General features: G+C 40.2%; 1 protein-coding gene across 9 annotated transcripts in view; it reads right to left on the reverse strand.

Annotated features, from left to right (window-relative positions):
* The window catches only part of nf1a (neurofibromin 1a), a 107,735-nt gene that overhangs the window by 41,475 nt on the left and 50,013 nt on the right, over positions 1–16,247 (reverse strand). For all 9 annotated transcript variants that reach the window (XM_030066302.1, XM_030066297.1, XM_030066295.1 and 6 more), the window contains 5 exons: positions 11,340–11,498; positions 10,300–10,397; positions 9,141–9,287; positions 8,914–9,060; positions 7,750–7,860 (listed from right to left, as the gene is read on the reverse strand). In XM_030066302.1, coding sequence (XP_029922162.1) covers positions 7,750–7,860; positions 8,914–9,060; positions 9,141–9,287; positions 10,300–10,397; positions 11,340–11,498 — 662 coding nt within the window. The remainder of the gene's footprint in view (positions 1–7,749; positions 7,861–8,913; positions 9,061–9,140; positions 9,288–10,299; positions 10,398–11,339; positions 11,499–16,247) is intronic.

Here is a 16,247-nt window from a genome sequence, read left to right on the forward strand (position 1 = left end):
TTAAGGGCGGTAAGATGATAGCAGTCTGTGAAAACACACACACAAACATGTCCATTTTATTTCCAGCAGTCTCCTGCTTCTGCATCTGGGGACAGTCGGTCTGTGTTGTCCTAAATGAATTCAGTCGAGTCTCACTGCAGCATTTCCGAGCTACCTTCCCCACTGGCATGGCTTCAAGCCTGGTAGCATTCAGAATGCCTCGGACTCTAGGAAACTGCATCAGTGCAAGACAAGCTAGCTGTCTCTCCAACTCTGGAATAGGGCAGCCCTAAACATAACTGGAACTGTCACAATATTAAATAAGAGAAAAGCCTAAAGTGTCAGATAGGCATCTGATATGATCAGACAGCCCGTCATTTGTACTGCTGTTGCCATGCATCACAGGCAACTCTGAAGGTGCCTTCTTGAACAGATAAAATGAAATCAAATTACTTACAAGGTATTACATAGTAGTGGCAGCTACATTTAAACAGGCTTAAGGTATATACTATTTCACCATAACTGTCAAAGCCAGCTGAAAGTGATTAGATATTAATAGAATTTGTAGACCGTTAAACATCTAAAAACAGTTTTGGCAAGTAGTACAACAAAGACAGTGAGATGAAGCCAGTTACCCTGCAGTTGGCCTAGACATCACAGATAGCTGTCTAAAAATACCCTAAAAATCAATCTTAATTTATATTTTGCTACTGAACTGCAATGGAATTTTCACAAGAGGACATGAATAGTAATTCATGCTCATGTGGAAGCAGTCCACTGAGAAATAGAGTATATCCAAAGGAGGACAAGCAGTCACTTTAACCTTGAGAAGATTTTTTTCCTGTATATGAGTTGGCTGAGGTAATAAGAGGGACACAAAAAACAGGGGTACAGATTGTCCAAAACCATCCTAAACTCCTGACCAAAAGAATTATCTTAACCATTGTTAAGGGAGCAAAATAAAGGTCAGAAATATGTCAGCCACATGAGAAATGCAAAATATCACTTTGGTGATGATTAAAAAGATAATTCTGAGCCCAAACAAATTTTAATCCAGTGTTCCAGATAGTCAATAGAAATGCATGAGTCCACGTATGTATTCATCTAGTTGATAGACATTAGTCAATAATGACAACTTCTACATTTTACTTGGAATTCCCACAGTAAAAAAAATTGAAAATCAAACGAATCATGAACATAGTGTGTACCCTGAACTTTGTCTCCCATTTTCCATCTCTTCATCCTGACATTTAACTCAAGATTTCTAACCTCCCAAATCCCCCTATCTTTTTCTCAAATGCCACCAAATGTGGAATTTACTGCATCCCCACCCCCAGAGCCCTCACCATGCCTGCCTGCTCTGCTCCGTTAACCTGCCTGCTTCTACTGCTGCTGTCTGGCCTGCTGGGCAGCTGGGTGCTATCCATTTGCCCTTCCATGTGCTCCTGCAGCCGGGGACACCGGGTGGTGGACTGCTCTTCACGAGGTCTCACCAAGCTACCGCCTGGTCTGCAACACAACATTCGCTCCCTAAACCTCTCCTTCAACAGGTAGGCAGCCCCAGCTCTGCATCGCCATTTGGCTGTACGTTGGACCAGACTGTCTATGTGCACAACACAATCAACCAGTCACCAAAAATCTATTTAATTGAGCAACCAGAAAAAGAGGGTTGACAAGCTTGTGAGCAGAGAAAGTTGACAACAGCTTAACTTTTCATGGTCACAGGCCACCAGCAGCAAGTCAACCTTCTGCACTTGCTTGATTCCCTGCCAAGGCGATGTGTTCCATAGACAATAGTTCAACCTGGCATGTACAAAATGGAGTCAACAGGTTGACTGAGGTCACTGAAAACTCCACAGCTTTCTACAGCATATGTTTACCCTTGATTAATGCTTCCTAATTTGTATTTCAAAGTAAACACCAAAGCAGTGAAGAATAAAAAACTTGATTGCTCAAACTCTGTAGCTACACCAGACCACTACAACTTAAAGGAAAAAAAACAACAACCAAGTGTCTTAGTAAGGTGTTGGGCCACCATGAACTGCCAGAACAACTTCGATGCTTCTTGATACGGTTTCTCTGAACCTAGTTGAACACCTATTGGAGATTACAGATGGTGCTCTCCACCACCATCATCAAAACACCAAATGAGGGAACATCTTTTGGAAGAACTATGCTCTTTTCCTCCAGTAGAGTCCCAGAATCTTGACAAATGCATGCACTGAAGCTGTTCTGGTGGCTCGTGGTGGCCCAACACCTTACTAAGAGAGCAACAACAAAATAGAGCAACAACTTCACTAAGGTGCTTGCAGTGTGAAAGCAGAATAAGTTTCAAAGAGGTGGGAAACAAATATAGAATATGGTGTGACAGGTATAAATGGTAACCGTACTGTGCATCTGCTTCTGGCTATAATATAGTCTCTAGTGTAATTTGGAAAAGCACTCACAAAAGGTTATTGTATTGTTTAATGAATCACTCTCACAGAATACTAGATCATTCTACCAGTTGTTTATGCACAAAAATGAACATTTTTTAACTCTTCTCACAGCTTGCAAGGCCTAGACAGCCAGCTCAGCCACTATGCCCACATGCGAACCCTGGACCTGTCCTACAATCGTCTGGAGCACCTGCCTCCTGCCCTGCCCCGGTCCCTATGGGACATCCGAGCGGCAGGGAACCATCTACGCTCCCTCGATAAAAATGACACAGCCTATCACTGGAATCTGAGGGTGCTGGACCTGTCGGATAATGAGTTGGAGAGAGTGGTCTTCATCAACAACACACTGCCCAGTCTCCACATTCTCAACATCAGTCAGAACAGGTTTTGGACTGTGCCAACTAATATGCCACACAACCTGGAGATCATTGATTTGTCCCATAACTTTTTGGTGCAGATCCTGCCTGGCTCATTGGATCGGCTGCCCAGGTTAGCTAAATTCTACTTGCATGCTAACCGCTTCACCTGGTTGCCTGAAGGGATTTTTGATAAGCTGACTGGACTTGAGATGATGAGTCTTGGAGATAACCCCTGGGCTTGTGAGGAGGAAGAAAACATAACAAAGCTTCTACGATGGGCCGAGCAAACCCGTGCCAGCATTTTGGGCTGCCCCTGTTACACAAGGCCAACCTGTGGGCAGGCCCATTTGGCAGTACCTGGGATGGATTTGCATTTTGCCTCATACACGGAGCCGCCACTTGGGACTGATACCAGGGATGTAGGGCGTGATAATCAACCTCCTGCAAGGACCTCAGAGGTCACCTCTGGTTACCAGGCAAAATCAGCACTAGTCGAGACTGGGATGTATGAAGAAGAAAGAGGGGGAAACGAATCTGGGGACCTGCTGTTTGCCACAACTTTTTACAGTTTCTCCACACACACAAGCACAACTGCGCGCCCGCGCTCTTCCGCCACCAAGCCCAAAACGGTAACCTCAAGGAACCGGGGCCACAAACTCCTGATCCAGACTCCACAAGCAGTCACCTTGAATATTTTAGCCATGGTGACAGTATTCAGCACCTTCTGATACCACCTTTACATGATGCATTATGCAAACACTTATTTTTGAAACTGAATATATGACCAAGAATGACAAAACATCGTTTTAGCTGCTTCATTTTCATCACCACTGTAAAAACTGTTCTGACTGTTACTGCCTAATAATGATAATAATAATGTCCAATCTCTGTCATCCTTTCAAGTAGCCTATCCTCTACAAAACGCAATATGCCAACGTCTTTCAAGCTCATGTACACCCAGATTAATGTACTATATAGACATACACAACTGAAAAATACTTCAAATATCCTGACACTACTCAGCTGATGTGGTAATGTCAATGCTCATCTCTCAGTATAATGCTTGTACACTGACAGACATTGCTGTATTTTATGCTTTCTTTGAGTTAAAAAACAAGAAAAAAGCATTTGGAATGGATTAACATGGTGCTTCAGTTCAAGTTCATGGTATGAGATAAGTTCTTATGCAATGCCAAATTTCTTGTTTAGCAATGGCATAAGTGGAATAGTTAGTAGTTTACAACTACTTAAGTAGTTACATCCCCTTGATATTTCACTTCCATTATGACGTTTGGTCAAGTCAACCACGACCAACGCATATAGCTAGAATGATACTTTACATCATGTTAAACTTTGGAGACAGTATCCTAGGTAAAAGCAAAAGGGACAAAAAACAATATCCCCAGACAAACTTAACAACAGTTTTACACCAGGTAGTCAAGTTAATTCTTAAGGTTAAATGAAACAACTTCACACAAAGAAAAGTGGCAAAAACGTGTCCTCAAAGAAACAAGATTCAGGCTGTTCAAAGATGCCTGACTTTTCATCAACTATAAGCTAGGAGGCTGTGATTTATAGGTCACAGATGTTGTCATACCTGGTTGCACACTCAATAGCCCTAAACCCACTGTGGCCTGTTAACAGTTAACACAATCTCCTCCTCCTATCTTATACAGATCAGCAGTCTGCCCTGTGGAATGAGGTGAAGCCAGCCTCAGGTGCTAACATGGGGTCAGCTTTGTTGTTTTCCCACTTATGCTTAAGGTTAGACATAACCACATTTTGATTTCAATTTAGGAAACTTCTGTGTTGTCTTTTGAGGAAGACATTCACAAGCAATGGGTTTGAGGATTGTGAGTGGACTATTGCTGTAGGTGGGACAAAGAACATGGATGATATTACGATGCACAACAAAGTACTGCAATGGAGAAAATGGCTTGCTGTTGAGGGACTTTAATAAAAAAACAGGGGTATGATTGCTCTGAAGGCAAAGCAGTAGTCAGACTTGAATGCTTTAAATTGGGATTAGGGATTATGTGTTCTTGTAAATTAGTTTGTTAAGAAGGCTAATTAACTAGTTGCCTGGCCAGCAGCAGTGCAGTTGTTAGATGGTATCCTCAAAGGGTGCCAGTGTTGCCCTTAATTTTATGCTGAAGCCCTCAAAGATGACTACTAATGAAACAGTCAAGGCAGATGTTAACTTGTGAAGACCACATGACACAACTGTTGAGTATTATTTGCGGCTGAGGTAAATGTTGCATAATAATGGTGAATAAAGTTGCTGTTGGTAGTAATATACCAGGTTTTAATAGATTCAGCATTGTCAATCAAGAATAGCTATGTCTTTTCACTCATCTTAACATTTAATTTGCTTTTTTATCCAAGGACAAACCCCTGGCCAGCCAACATTTAGACAAGAGTTTTGGGAGGGTTATTCCTTACCCAAGGTGTGAGTAAACAAGTAACTGTGTGGCATTCAGACTGTCCAAGAAAGTGATGTGTTATATTTCTCAGGCGAGTATCAGTGGATCGTAAGTGCCATGGCTGTGTGCCTAAAATATAGAATCAGGAGAGGGACAAGTTCAGTGACTGTTAGTCCAATCAGACACAGCATTTGGGCTTGGACAATGTCAGATTCCAGCACCAAATGTAAATCTCTTGGCTGGGTGGGGAAAGAGGTTGTGAATATCTCCCTTTCTTATCCACTGCTGCACATTAATGCATGTGATTGAAGTATTTGGCAAGCTGAACTTAGGGAAAAGGAGTAGGTGTAAGAAAGAGTATTGACATGCACTGGAATGTACCAAACTAAGACTCTAAGTGTCCCTTTTTTTTTTTTTTTTTTTTTTTTTTTTTTTGAAGAAAATGGAAAATGTCAAGTCGTTATGGCTACCTCTGCTGTTGACAGGGGTCTCAGTTTCCCTGAAATTTCAGATGTTGTGATGATGGTGCATTAGAGCATGTACAGACAACAACTTCAATGCTGCATGCCAAGTCAACCATGAACAGTCAAACCACTAGGGGGTGCACAATATATCGATATTGTATCAATATCATGTCTGGGATTTTGGATATCGTAAGACTGAGATATGGCATTAGTGTTGTCTTTTCCTGGTTTTACAGGCTGCATTACAGTAAAATTATGCAATTTTCTGAACTTATTAGACTGTTCTAGCTCCTCTATTATTTGCATCTACCTGCTTGGTCATAATATCCATATTTCTAATGAGTGTTTAAAATCTAACTTTGTGAAAGCACCAACAGTCATACCTACAATATCGTCAAAATACTGACATAGGTATGTGGTTGAAAATATGATATTTGATTTTATCCATAACGCCCAGCTTCACTGGTTACCATATGTGTTGAGGACTACTGTGAAGACAAACCTACTAACATTGAACCTGGACACTTAAGCTGCAGATCTATGTGAGCAGTTTGTCATTGTGAAACTGGTAGGGGTATGCTAGAAGAGCACAAACAAGGAGGAACTGATAACAAAATGGGTGATTATGGGTGAAATTCTGGGTTTACATTGCTGGTCACTGAGTGGAACAGTGCCAACAAAAAATTCAACAACCACTCTTAGTCAAAAGAGTATGCAAAAAAATCTATGAACTGTGTTTTTCTCATACAAAGGGAATAAAGTGTATTATGTCATTTCTGTTTCATAGCACATTTTATCTGACAAAGATGTGCAAGCAAAGCAGTAGCAAATGGTAGGTCTGTAATAACTAAATGGGGTCACACATACACATCACCAATTTATTTTGTGTTGCATTAAGTATTTTAAATAAAGTTTGTTGATAGTTTGGAGGGTACAACAGCTATTAGACTCTACAAATGATAAAATTTACTGAAATTGAGCACTGACGAGGAAATAACAAACACACACATATGATATGTGAATGTTATCAAGGACTCAGGTCCTCTCTGTCTGTGCAAGGGAGGTGATGATCCAAAAGATATCAAGAAAGAACAGCCATCTGGCAATTTAGCTCGGGAGGATCTACTGAATTTGAATTAACTTGCAACACCTGAAAAGGAGGCAGAATAAAACATGTCTCCAAACCATATCTACTACTATCTACTTCTGTATACTCAGTGAAAACTGCAGTTTTCAAAAACGGTGCCTAAAGTCTACAACCTAATCAAATTCACAATTAAAGGCACAGCAACAGCAACAATTATACTGTCACATAACACAAATGACCACAGAATATATGTGACTGTTTCAACATCAATGATTCAGTACCAGAGACTCAGTGATTACTTAAACAAAGATTTTGGGCTTTCCCAACTCAGATTTTCAACTGCTGAAAAAACATGGAGGATGATGCAAACAGCAAGTGCTAAAAGCTGCAACACATTTAAGCTCTGAGAGCAAAAAAGCCTTGTATTAAAGCCAAAAAACTAAATGATAAAGCAGTAGTGTAAGTGTATTATGTTACATGGTGACACATGACTTCTTCACTCGATGTTTCCAGGAACTTGCTAGTTTCTAAGTGTCAAATAATTTCATTATTTGAGTGTAGTTCAGGTCGAGCAGAGGTCATGAATGTACTTATACGTCAGTGAAAACGTACTTTTTGCAAATACTTAGGAAGCTCTCTCTCTATTATTCTGACACTTGAGAGCTGCCATAAGTTGTGCTAGAGACCAATCAGTGTTACTGTCCAGTTCATTTGTCACCAGTGGTGGTTACTCAAAGTCACTGATTACATAATACCCATTTAAAAACAAATTAGTCAATGCAGCTAAGTTTAACCATCGTAAGACAATCTCTGTACAGTGTTTTCAGGTGTAGAGCAAAGAAATACCTGCTGTAGTCCAAAGAAATGTGTAAAAATTAGCGTTTGGTAATGCTAAAACCTCTGTTTTCCAAGATTTTCAATTAAATGTGTCTTATTACTGAAATTAAGCTTGTTTAAATTCATGTTACAACTTTTGACTGTGTGACTGCCAGGCCTTACCTGCGAGCCACATAGTAGAAGACTGGGTTGCCGGTCTTTGAGGTGCCTGCCTGGTAGAAGATATTGAGCGTCTTCAGAGCTTTGAACTCCTCCTTCTCATGGACCTGGTGCCTGGAGGACACAAAGGAGAAACCCTAAACCTCAGGATACATTACAATTTCATTTAATTGACAGGGTGATAGACTAGGCCACAATTCAGCCACGCATGTGTGGTCCAAATGCACCAAGTAGACCAAAAGGCCAATGCACAGAAGGACCCGTTGTAGGGATGAGTCATACTGAGACTTTAATGATACCCCAAGGGAAACTGAGTCAGCACAGCAGCAAAACAGTTATGGGGTAAAGAGAGGAAAAAATCAAAAAGAACTAAGACTATAACAAATGAGAACTGTTAGCAGTAGCAACAAACATGAAAACATGAGCGATGGGGAAATAAAGCAAAAATGGAATACAGCAGCGCTTGCCTGATTGAGAGAAATGATAAAAATATCAATACACACTCAGTGTCCACTTTATTAGTTCCATCTGCACAATCTAATGCAGCTCAATGCAACAGCTATACCACCAATTCTACCTTTTATCAAAGTTTATAATGTGTATACTGACTCTGATGTTGTAATTAAATGTGTAAATTTAATTCCATGATTATTATTGAGGTTGTAGTTTGCAGAGGTCTTGTATTGGACTACAGTATATTGAGGTGTTTCAAATTTTTTGTCCTCACCTATATATATACAATGAGGGGGACATAATAGTGGAAACACCTCTCAATAAAATGCAGTCCAGTCCAACAGCAGCACTAACTATGAGCTCAATGCCAAACATAGAAGTGAATGAACACCTCTATTACTGTGACAACAAGACAACCTGAGCATTACAGGCAGCAGAAAAGGAAACTTTATGGCACAACAGTTGGATTGGATTAGACTGTGCAGGTGGATCTAGTAAAGTGAATACTGGGTGTATGTAATATATGAAAACTAGAAAGAACATAAAAATAGAGGAAAGCAAAACGGGAATCATCTCCATGTCATCTACACATAGTTTCCAAAATGTACATTGCATGCACATGAAAAGGCTGCAGAACAAAAGGATTTTTGGATTGCTGTACATGAGGAAACTTTGTGCGGACACTTTATGTTACAGGCCGATATAAAATGGTACCTGGTCATGAACTCCTCAAACTTGGAGCTGGTGAGGTTGAGACTGGACCAGTGGGTGTCAGCCACAGGTTTGTGTTCAGGAGGTCCTAGGTAGGCCAGCAGGGTCGCCATCTTATCAAAGGGTCGCCTGCCCACTGCCTTGTGGTCCCTAGAATGGTAACACTTAGATTTCATACAGCACTGATACTAAGAACATCCAAATTAGTTAAACGGAGGTGGTTTCCAGACCTGTTGCTGGAGAGGTACTGGCCTATCCTCTCCTGGTTGTTCCACAGCAGTCGGTGGAGGGCCAGCACATTGCCGTCACTGATGAAGGAGAGACTGTGGTTCACGGAGTCACTGGGCGGTGAGTCGGATGCTATATCCAAGAAAAACCTGCAGTAGTACAGGAGATTGGAGTGGGGGTTAGTTGTAGTGGACTTCTCTAAGAGTGGATCTAAACACATAGACACATATACAAAATCCTGTGCAATTACAAATTTGAATTGTTCCTATAAAGACAGAGCAAGTCCCAACCAACCCAGAGGGAAATCTTTCCATCACTCGACGTTAACTTTATATTTTGTGTCGGTGTCTGCTTGAGATTTTGTTTTATTAACAAGCTAGAAAACATGCCCAAAAGCAAGTGTATTTTGGGATGCACTTACAACAAGATTCTCTCAACTGTCTTAAAGATTCAAAACAGAAACTTTAAGAGGAGAAAAGTGATTAGAGGCAGTAAGACATCAAATGCCAGGGAAAGAAATAAGGGACTCTGGCAGTGATTATGTTCACCTGTGCAGACGCACTTTGTCACTGGTAAGTCAAATATCCAATTGTCAGTTTTACCAAAGAATAACTATATTGCTGTAAGATAAACAATCTGAAAAATATAAAACCTGTGTCATTAGCTAATTAACACTATCAAGAACACACCGCCTGTATGTGGTTCTTCTGAGGCCATAAATATATTTTTGCCTCCCTGCTGCGATGTGTCAACAGTAACCCTGGAGAACACTCAAAAAATGTTAAATTTTAACACGCTACATCATTTCAACACCAGCTTGGTCATATCCACATTACTAATGATTGTTAACCAAAAAACTTCTGTGTAAATATCTTTACAAAACACCGAGTCATCCCTACAAATTTAAGGTATCAAGGTATTCAGTCAAAGATATCATATTTGATTTTGTCAACATCGCCCGGCCCTATGTAAAATTGGATATGTTTGATTGGAGATGAATCAAGGACACTGTGAAAGGAACGGGCATTGGCTGTCAGGAATCTAGGAAGACTGTTGTCTGTGTTCACTATGCTGTATACTGATAAACTGGCAGGGCAATTACTGTGAAACCACACCAGCTTATAAGTGAAGTGACTTTCCTGGCTAATAACAGTGCCTTACCGTCTGGCTGAGTCAAAGTTACTCTTCACAAAGTCATTGAAAGGCCTCATGTGTTCCTCCTTAGTAAACAAGACATGGTTGGCAATGCTCTGCAAGATCTGAAGGAAGAGGAAGTGCAGCTTTAAAAGTAAAAGGTAATTGCAACACTTTACATGAAATGCAAAAACAGGTTATTACTGTTAGATAATTCTGCATATCTTAATGCACACTTTATACAAAATCCAATTATATTTATTTCTTCCCAAATTTATTTTGGTGAAAAACAGCATGTTTTTGTGATTAATTGCTGGTTAACCAGTAGATTAACATAAATATTCCAGCCAACAATATCATGACAGATTTCCCTCGAATGATCTGCCATTAAACATTCAGTCAACTCTAATGCTTTACTTATTCACTATAGTGTTTTTATACTTATTCAGTTGTAATTCATAAGAAAGAAAACTTGCTTTTATGTATGGCATATTCACTTATGCAGTTTACTAACCAAAACCTTGTTTTCTTTTCCTCTAAATATGTCTCTTAAAGTCACTGGAAATAAACATTATCTCTAATTGAGGCATGGCTCAGGTATGGACCTAAGGTAAACAGCAAAAACTGAGGAAAAATTAAAAAAAAAAAAAAAACTGGCTCTTGGTATTCTACTGCACCAGGAGCCTGTAATGTCTAACAAAATGCACCTAAGCTGCAGGCAGTGGCACAGCTGCACCCTGGTGGCTGAAATTTATTCTTTTTGCAGAATCCAGAGCTGGTGACAGCTGTGGATGATGTACAAGGCATTTGACAATGGATTGCTTCACCAGCTACACTGACTGTGTAACAGGTTGCACTGTCCTTTTTCCATATTGTTCTGGTCAAACATACCCACTCCTGAACACTGTATGTTAGATCTCACTCCGATATCCTGTTTCCACAGGAAATATGCAGAATTACAGGAGCAAAAACTGACTATGTGACTTATCATTCTGTTTCAAAATCATGACTAATCATGTGGACATGTGGCAGTCCACAGGAAAAAGCTGTTAACATCCTTCTGTTACCTTGGACATGAGTTTGAGACCCCGCTCTATCCTGGGCAGGGGCTTCTTGTCCAAGATGCCGGCCTCATAGGGTGACACAATTGCTGGGTTGACAAAGCGCAGAAACATGGCACTGCCAACCGCACCTATGCTGTTCTGAGGGAACCGCTGGCTCACCACCTGGATGAAGGAAAATGGAGGGGAGGGAGGGGAGGGAGAGAAAGGAGTAAAGAAAAAACAATGGGGAAATGCAGAATAGAGGGAATGGCACAGCATGGTTTGAGGAGGGGATGAGGTTTGAGCAAAAGCATGGGGAAAACATTGAAGGTGGATTTCAACATATGATGGAGCACAAATTATGCAATGGTGCGAAAAAGGAAAATTAAAAAAAAAATCAATTGATGTAACAGGGATGGAAGTAGAGTAGGGTGAGATATGGCCAGTAAAAGAGGTTGGGGAACAGTGGGTTCAGGAAGTAGGGACAAAGGAGAAAGACCCATGAACAGAGATGTGGGAAAGTAATCAACACTAATTTGGTGCTGTAAGAAGATCAAGTAACGTTCTCACTTAATGCCAGCCAGAAGAGAAAGAGAGGGAGATGAAGAGAGAGCAAGACAAGGAATCCAACAGTGTCTTCTCTGTTGGTAAAAATGACAATGTGATGAAGAATAAAGACTGGAATTCATCACCACCAAAAAGAGAAAAGGCAGATGACAGATGTTGTGGAGCGAAGCAGTGAATGACCCACTCTGGTGACCTTTCAAACCACACATCACACCTTGCTTTGGAGGAAAGCAGGCTTGTGTGTGACATTCCGGAGGTGCAATAACTCACATTCGTAACGTCACAAGTTCCTTAATCGGACACACTCTCTCTGACACTGGTGAGATTTGTATTGTGTGTTTATTTGACAACTCTTTTTCCTGTGATGGACCATTCGTGATGGTCCAAAACCTCTGATTCCAAAACACAATTTCGATTATCAGACATGCAGCCAAACATAGACCTGTCTAATGCTTTAGCAGCTTTTCTTCCCCATGTGTCCCCAAAACATCTGTTGACAAGACTTGGATCGCGGCTGCAGCTGTTCCCTTTAATACATGACTTAGAAAACAGGAAAACAGATCTAACTGAGACCGCAAAGTGTTCATTAAACACTTGCTTAAATAAATGTATCCAAGCTTCAGCAGGTAATCAACCTGACTTCATCCTGTGAAATAAGGCTGCACTGTAAGAAAACTTTACTCTGAGGTCAAACTGACAGTTATGGTTACAGTAAAAAAGCATATCAGAGGGAGACGTGTCCAATAAAGGAAGTACTGCCGTTAACTCACAGAACAAACATGCATATGGAAACACATTCGCATACAAAGACATTTACTGTTCAACCATCCAGAATTCCACCTATGGCTTCAAAGTCACTGATGTTATGGTATTGGCAACAAATCTCAAAACCACCTAGTATTGGAATGTAGGTATGTTCTCATGCATATAGAACAATGCCAGTGCAAATGAACAACTGAAGCATTTCTTCCTATGTAAAATCCAAAGAAGAAATACAGAAACCTATGCTAAGCCCTGAATAAATTTTCATTCAACATCAACAAACACACAATGCTCCCTAAATATAACTGACTTCATTATCGCTAAACTGAAAACTGGATTCCCCAGAAATTATCTGTGAATTGAATCAGCTCAAGCTCATATCCAGAGGGGCTTTGCTGCCTCTAATCCTAACTCAGATTAAACTCTGAGCATTAGAGACGTATACACCACCAAAAGCAGAAGAGGCTCAAACTGTGGTAAGGTCATTCATAAATCCAAGAAAGAACAAAGCAGATCATGTTATTTAACTACTTCCCCATGTCAGTCACTAACATATGACCAACATATATACAATCACATGTGCATCAATTGGCCTGAAAATGACACAAAGGATCATATATACTAAAAGATATAAAAACACACTTTTCACACAAGATTAATGTTTAACAAGAGGCCAGATTTTGCAAATAGTTAGTGACAAATTTAGGACTAATATTGCTGATAAAACTACTGAATTAGCTTTTTGACAAGTGAAAAGCCTGGAAACAATTATGATATGTAAATGAAGGGCAAAAAGGCCTGCAGTCCAGAAATCCTGACTATTATTGTGGGTAACGACACTTCAAGGCCAGTGGGTTTGAGAAAAGGTTGAGCTACAGTGATAAACAGTGCTAAACCTGCAGTGGCAAAGCTGATGCTGGTATAAACACTTGAAGGGAAAATATCGCCAACCTAGTGGAAAGTAGACAGATGCTCTTAATATTTAGCCACGATGCCAATGCAGTTATTCAAGATGCAAGGACAAACACACAACCAACTCCGAAACTACCAATGTTGATGAAAGGCAAGGGCACACTGTTAAATCACAAAATGTTTGCTGACAACTTAACTCAGATATGTGTCTGACCCAACCAATAATAAAGGTAAGGTGTTAGATGTGTTTTTCCCCTTGGATTGACTCTATGCTCTACAGTCCTTATAGTCCTCTACGGAAGATTTTACGGGTTACCTTGGTTCTTCAGCTTTAGAAACTAGTGCTGCATTGAAACTAAAAGGGAACTGTAGACAGTAGAAAAACACAAAGCTCCTGGCCCATTACAAGCACTTTGGAAGAAGCAGAAGAATGGGATTTTGTTGTTCCTGTCTGAAAGGTTTTAACTATTAGTGCTGACATACATCAGCTGGTTGGGATATCTGGTGGAAAATTATCAGTCTACATTATTATGCTGAACCAAATCTATCTATATCTATCAATATTAATCAATCTATCTATTAATCTCTATATTTTGATATCTATCTATATAATTAAACTAACAAAACTTTGCTACAGTCCCTGAGCCATTGGTCCATTAAGCATAATAAGTAGCAAATTGAGTCTGCCTCTAAGAACTTAAGGAATTGCATTTGAACTGACCTTTAACTTTGAGTCTTTGAGTCACACACTAAAAGACTTGTACAAGTCTATTCTCAGCAACATTGGAAAAATGATTTAATTTTGGAGATGCAGAGACGATCAAACAAGCTTTTATCTTGTGTTGACAACTGCACTGGCTGATTCACCTGCCTAAACTAAAAATAGGTTGCAAGGCCCAAATGTGTTCAAAATGCTGAAGCAAGGTTTTTAGCTAAAACTGAAAGACCATATTTGTCGCTACACTAGCTGCCTGTCCGTTAGCATGGCTCTGTCCCTAATTATCTTTCATAACTTTTGACATAAGCCTGTGCACGATGAAGGATACTCAGCAGTGGAAAAACAGTCATGTAATCAGACGAGTTCTCAGTTACCCTTTTCTACAAGCGGTTCATGTATGAAGTAAATGGTAAATGTATGAGGAGATGCCACAAGAGGTAATGCCACAAGTTGTTGGGGTGTGAATTTCTTTTCTAAGTTGTGGATGAAATGTAGATTCTATCTCAAGGCACACTTAGGCTGTTCTGGAAGTTCATAGCAGCCCAAGTCCCATTTTAATACTTTGTACCAGTGTTAATTTTAGCTTGACAGTGATCCATATCTTAAAGGGTGAAAATGATATAGCATTCAAATCCATGTCCTGACACTGAAGCTAGCTCGGCACAGTTTCAATAGCAAATTTCTTTACCTTGAGAAAAAAAGCAACGACACAATCTAGGCTGAATAATAATAAGCCTGTTGTCTACATGATAAACTCAAACTGAAGCCTCAAGTAGCGTTTCATCTTTTACCTTGTTACGTTGATCAATGCTGCTTGTGTGTCATGGCATTGTGTTTAGCTTAACCCACACCATCTGTTATGTCATCTAAATGATTGGCTGCTGCCTATTGGTGTGCTCAAGCTGACACAGCCTGACAGTGCTTCACACAGGTCTTCACTCCTTTGTTTAGATATTTAATTACCATAATTTATTTTATCCTTATGCTGCCTGGCAGATTTGTCCTCCACTTTGAGTTTAATAAAAACACCACTACTAACATTTTCATTTGCTGTTTGTCATTTTACATTGCTTCCGTTTACCTCTAGACCGGGAGTTATAACCTAAAGCTGAGGCTTGTCCAGGATATGCCCTGGTTTAAAAAAAAATCTGTTCTCTTATAGCTTACATCATCATAGCTGCTGGTAATACTGGAATGTGGTCTTTTTGCTTGTAAGTGTTAAGTTTCAGCTTCAAGAAAAGGTTTAAAAGACAAGTAACCCAGCTCTGTGCAGTTGATGGCCCAATTTGATATGGATCAGTTTGTTAATCATCCACTCCATGTGAGTAGCTCTTGATAAGTGCCATAAAGATGAGTTAGTTTACACTATAAGACACTACGCAGTTTGATTCCCAAACCTGTTGAAGAAAAATATAAATGCTCTTGTGGTAGAAAAATTAGTTGAGCCTCAAGTGTTTGATTCATCTGTGTAAGAGTGTAATGTTACGTCTTTCCTTTGTAATGTCTTCTGTTCAAGGACCATATGAAGCCCTAAGGTGCCTTGGTATGCTCCTGCTGCTGCTGCTCCCTCTGTTCATACTGTAGGTGTTCCTGCCAGGGCATTTGATTTGGGTGTTAGATCTAAGGTAAAAAAGTCCCTGTTGTTTGCCTCCTTTTGACCCATCTGTCAGACCTCCTGGGTCTGCTGACAATGCCCGCATTCAAGTCTGTTTGGCATGTCTCCAGTTGGGGGGCAAACAAAGAGAAAGCGAACAGGCTGAAGAGGGAGCAGATGCTCTTGAGTTTCAATTATAGTCGCACTGTCTTGAGATTCAGAAAAAGGCCAGAGTGCAGCAGCTTGAACTTGAAGCCAAACAAGAGAGTGCTGATATTCCTGTTGATTCCCAGCCTGATTCTAGTAGTTCTCAACAATTATTTGATGCTGCAAAACCTATTTCTTTGTGCCCAAATTTCAAGAAATACAGTCCAAAAGT

Source organism: Myripristis murdjan, chromosome 13 (assembly GCF_902150065.1).
Source record: "Myripristis murdjan chromosome 13, fMyrMur1.1, whole genome shotgun sequence".
Classification (NCBI taxonomy): Eukaryota; Metazoa; Chordata; class Actinopteri; order Holocentriformes; family Holocentridae; genus Myripristis; species Myripristis murdjan.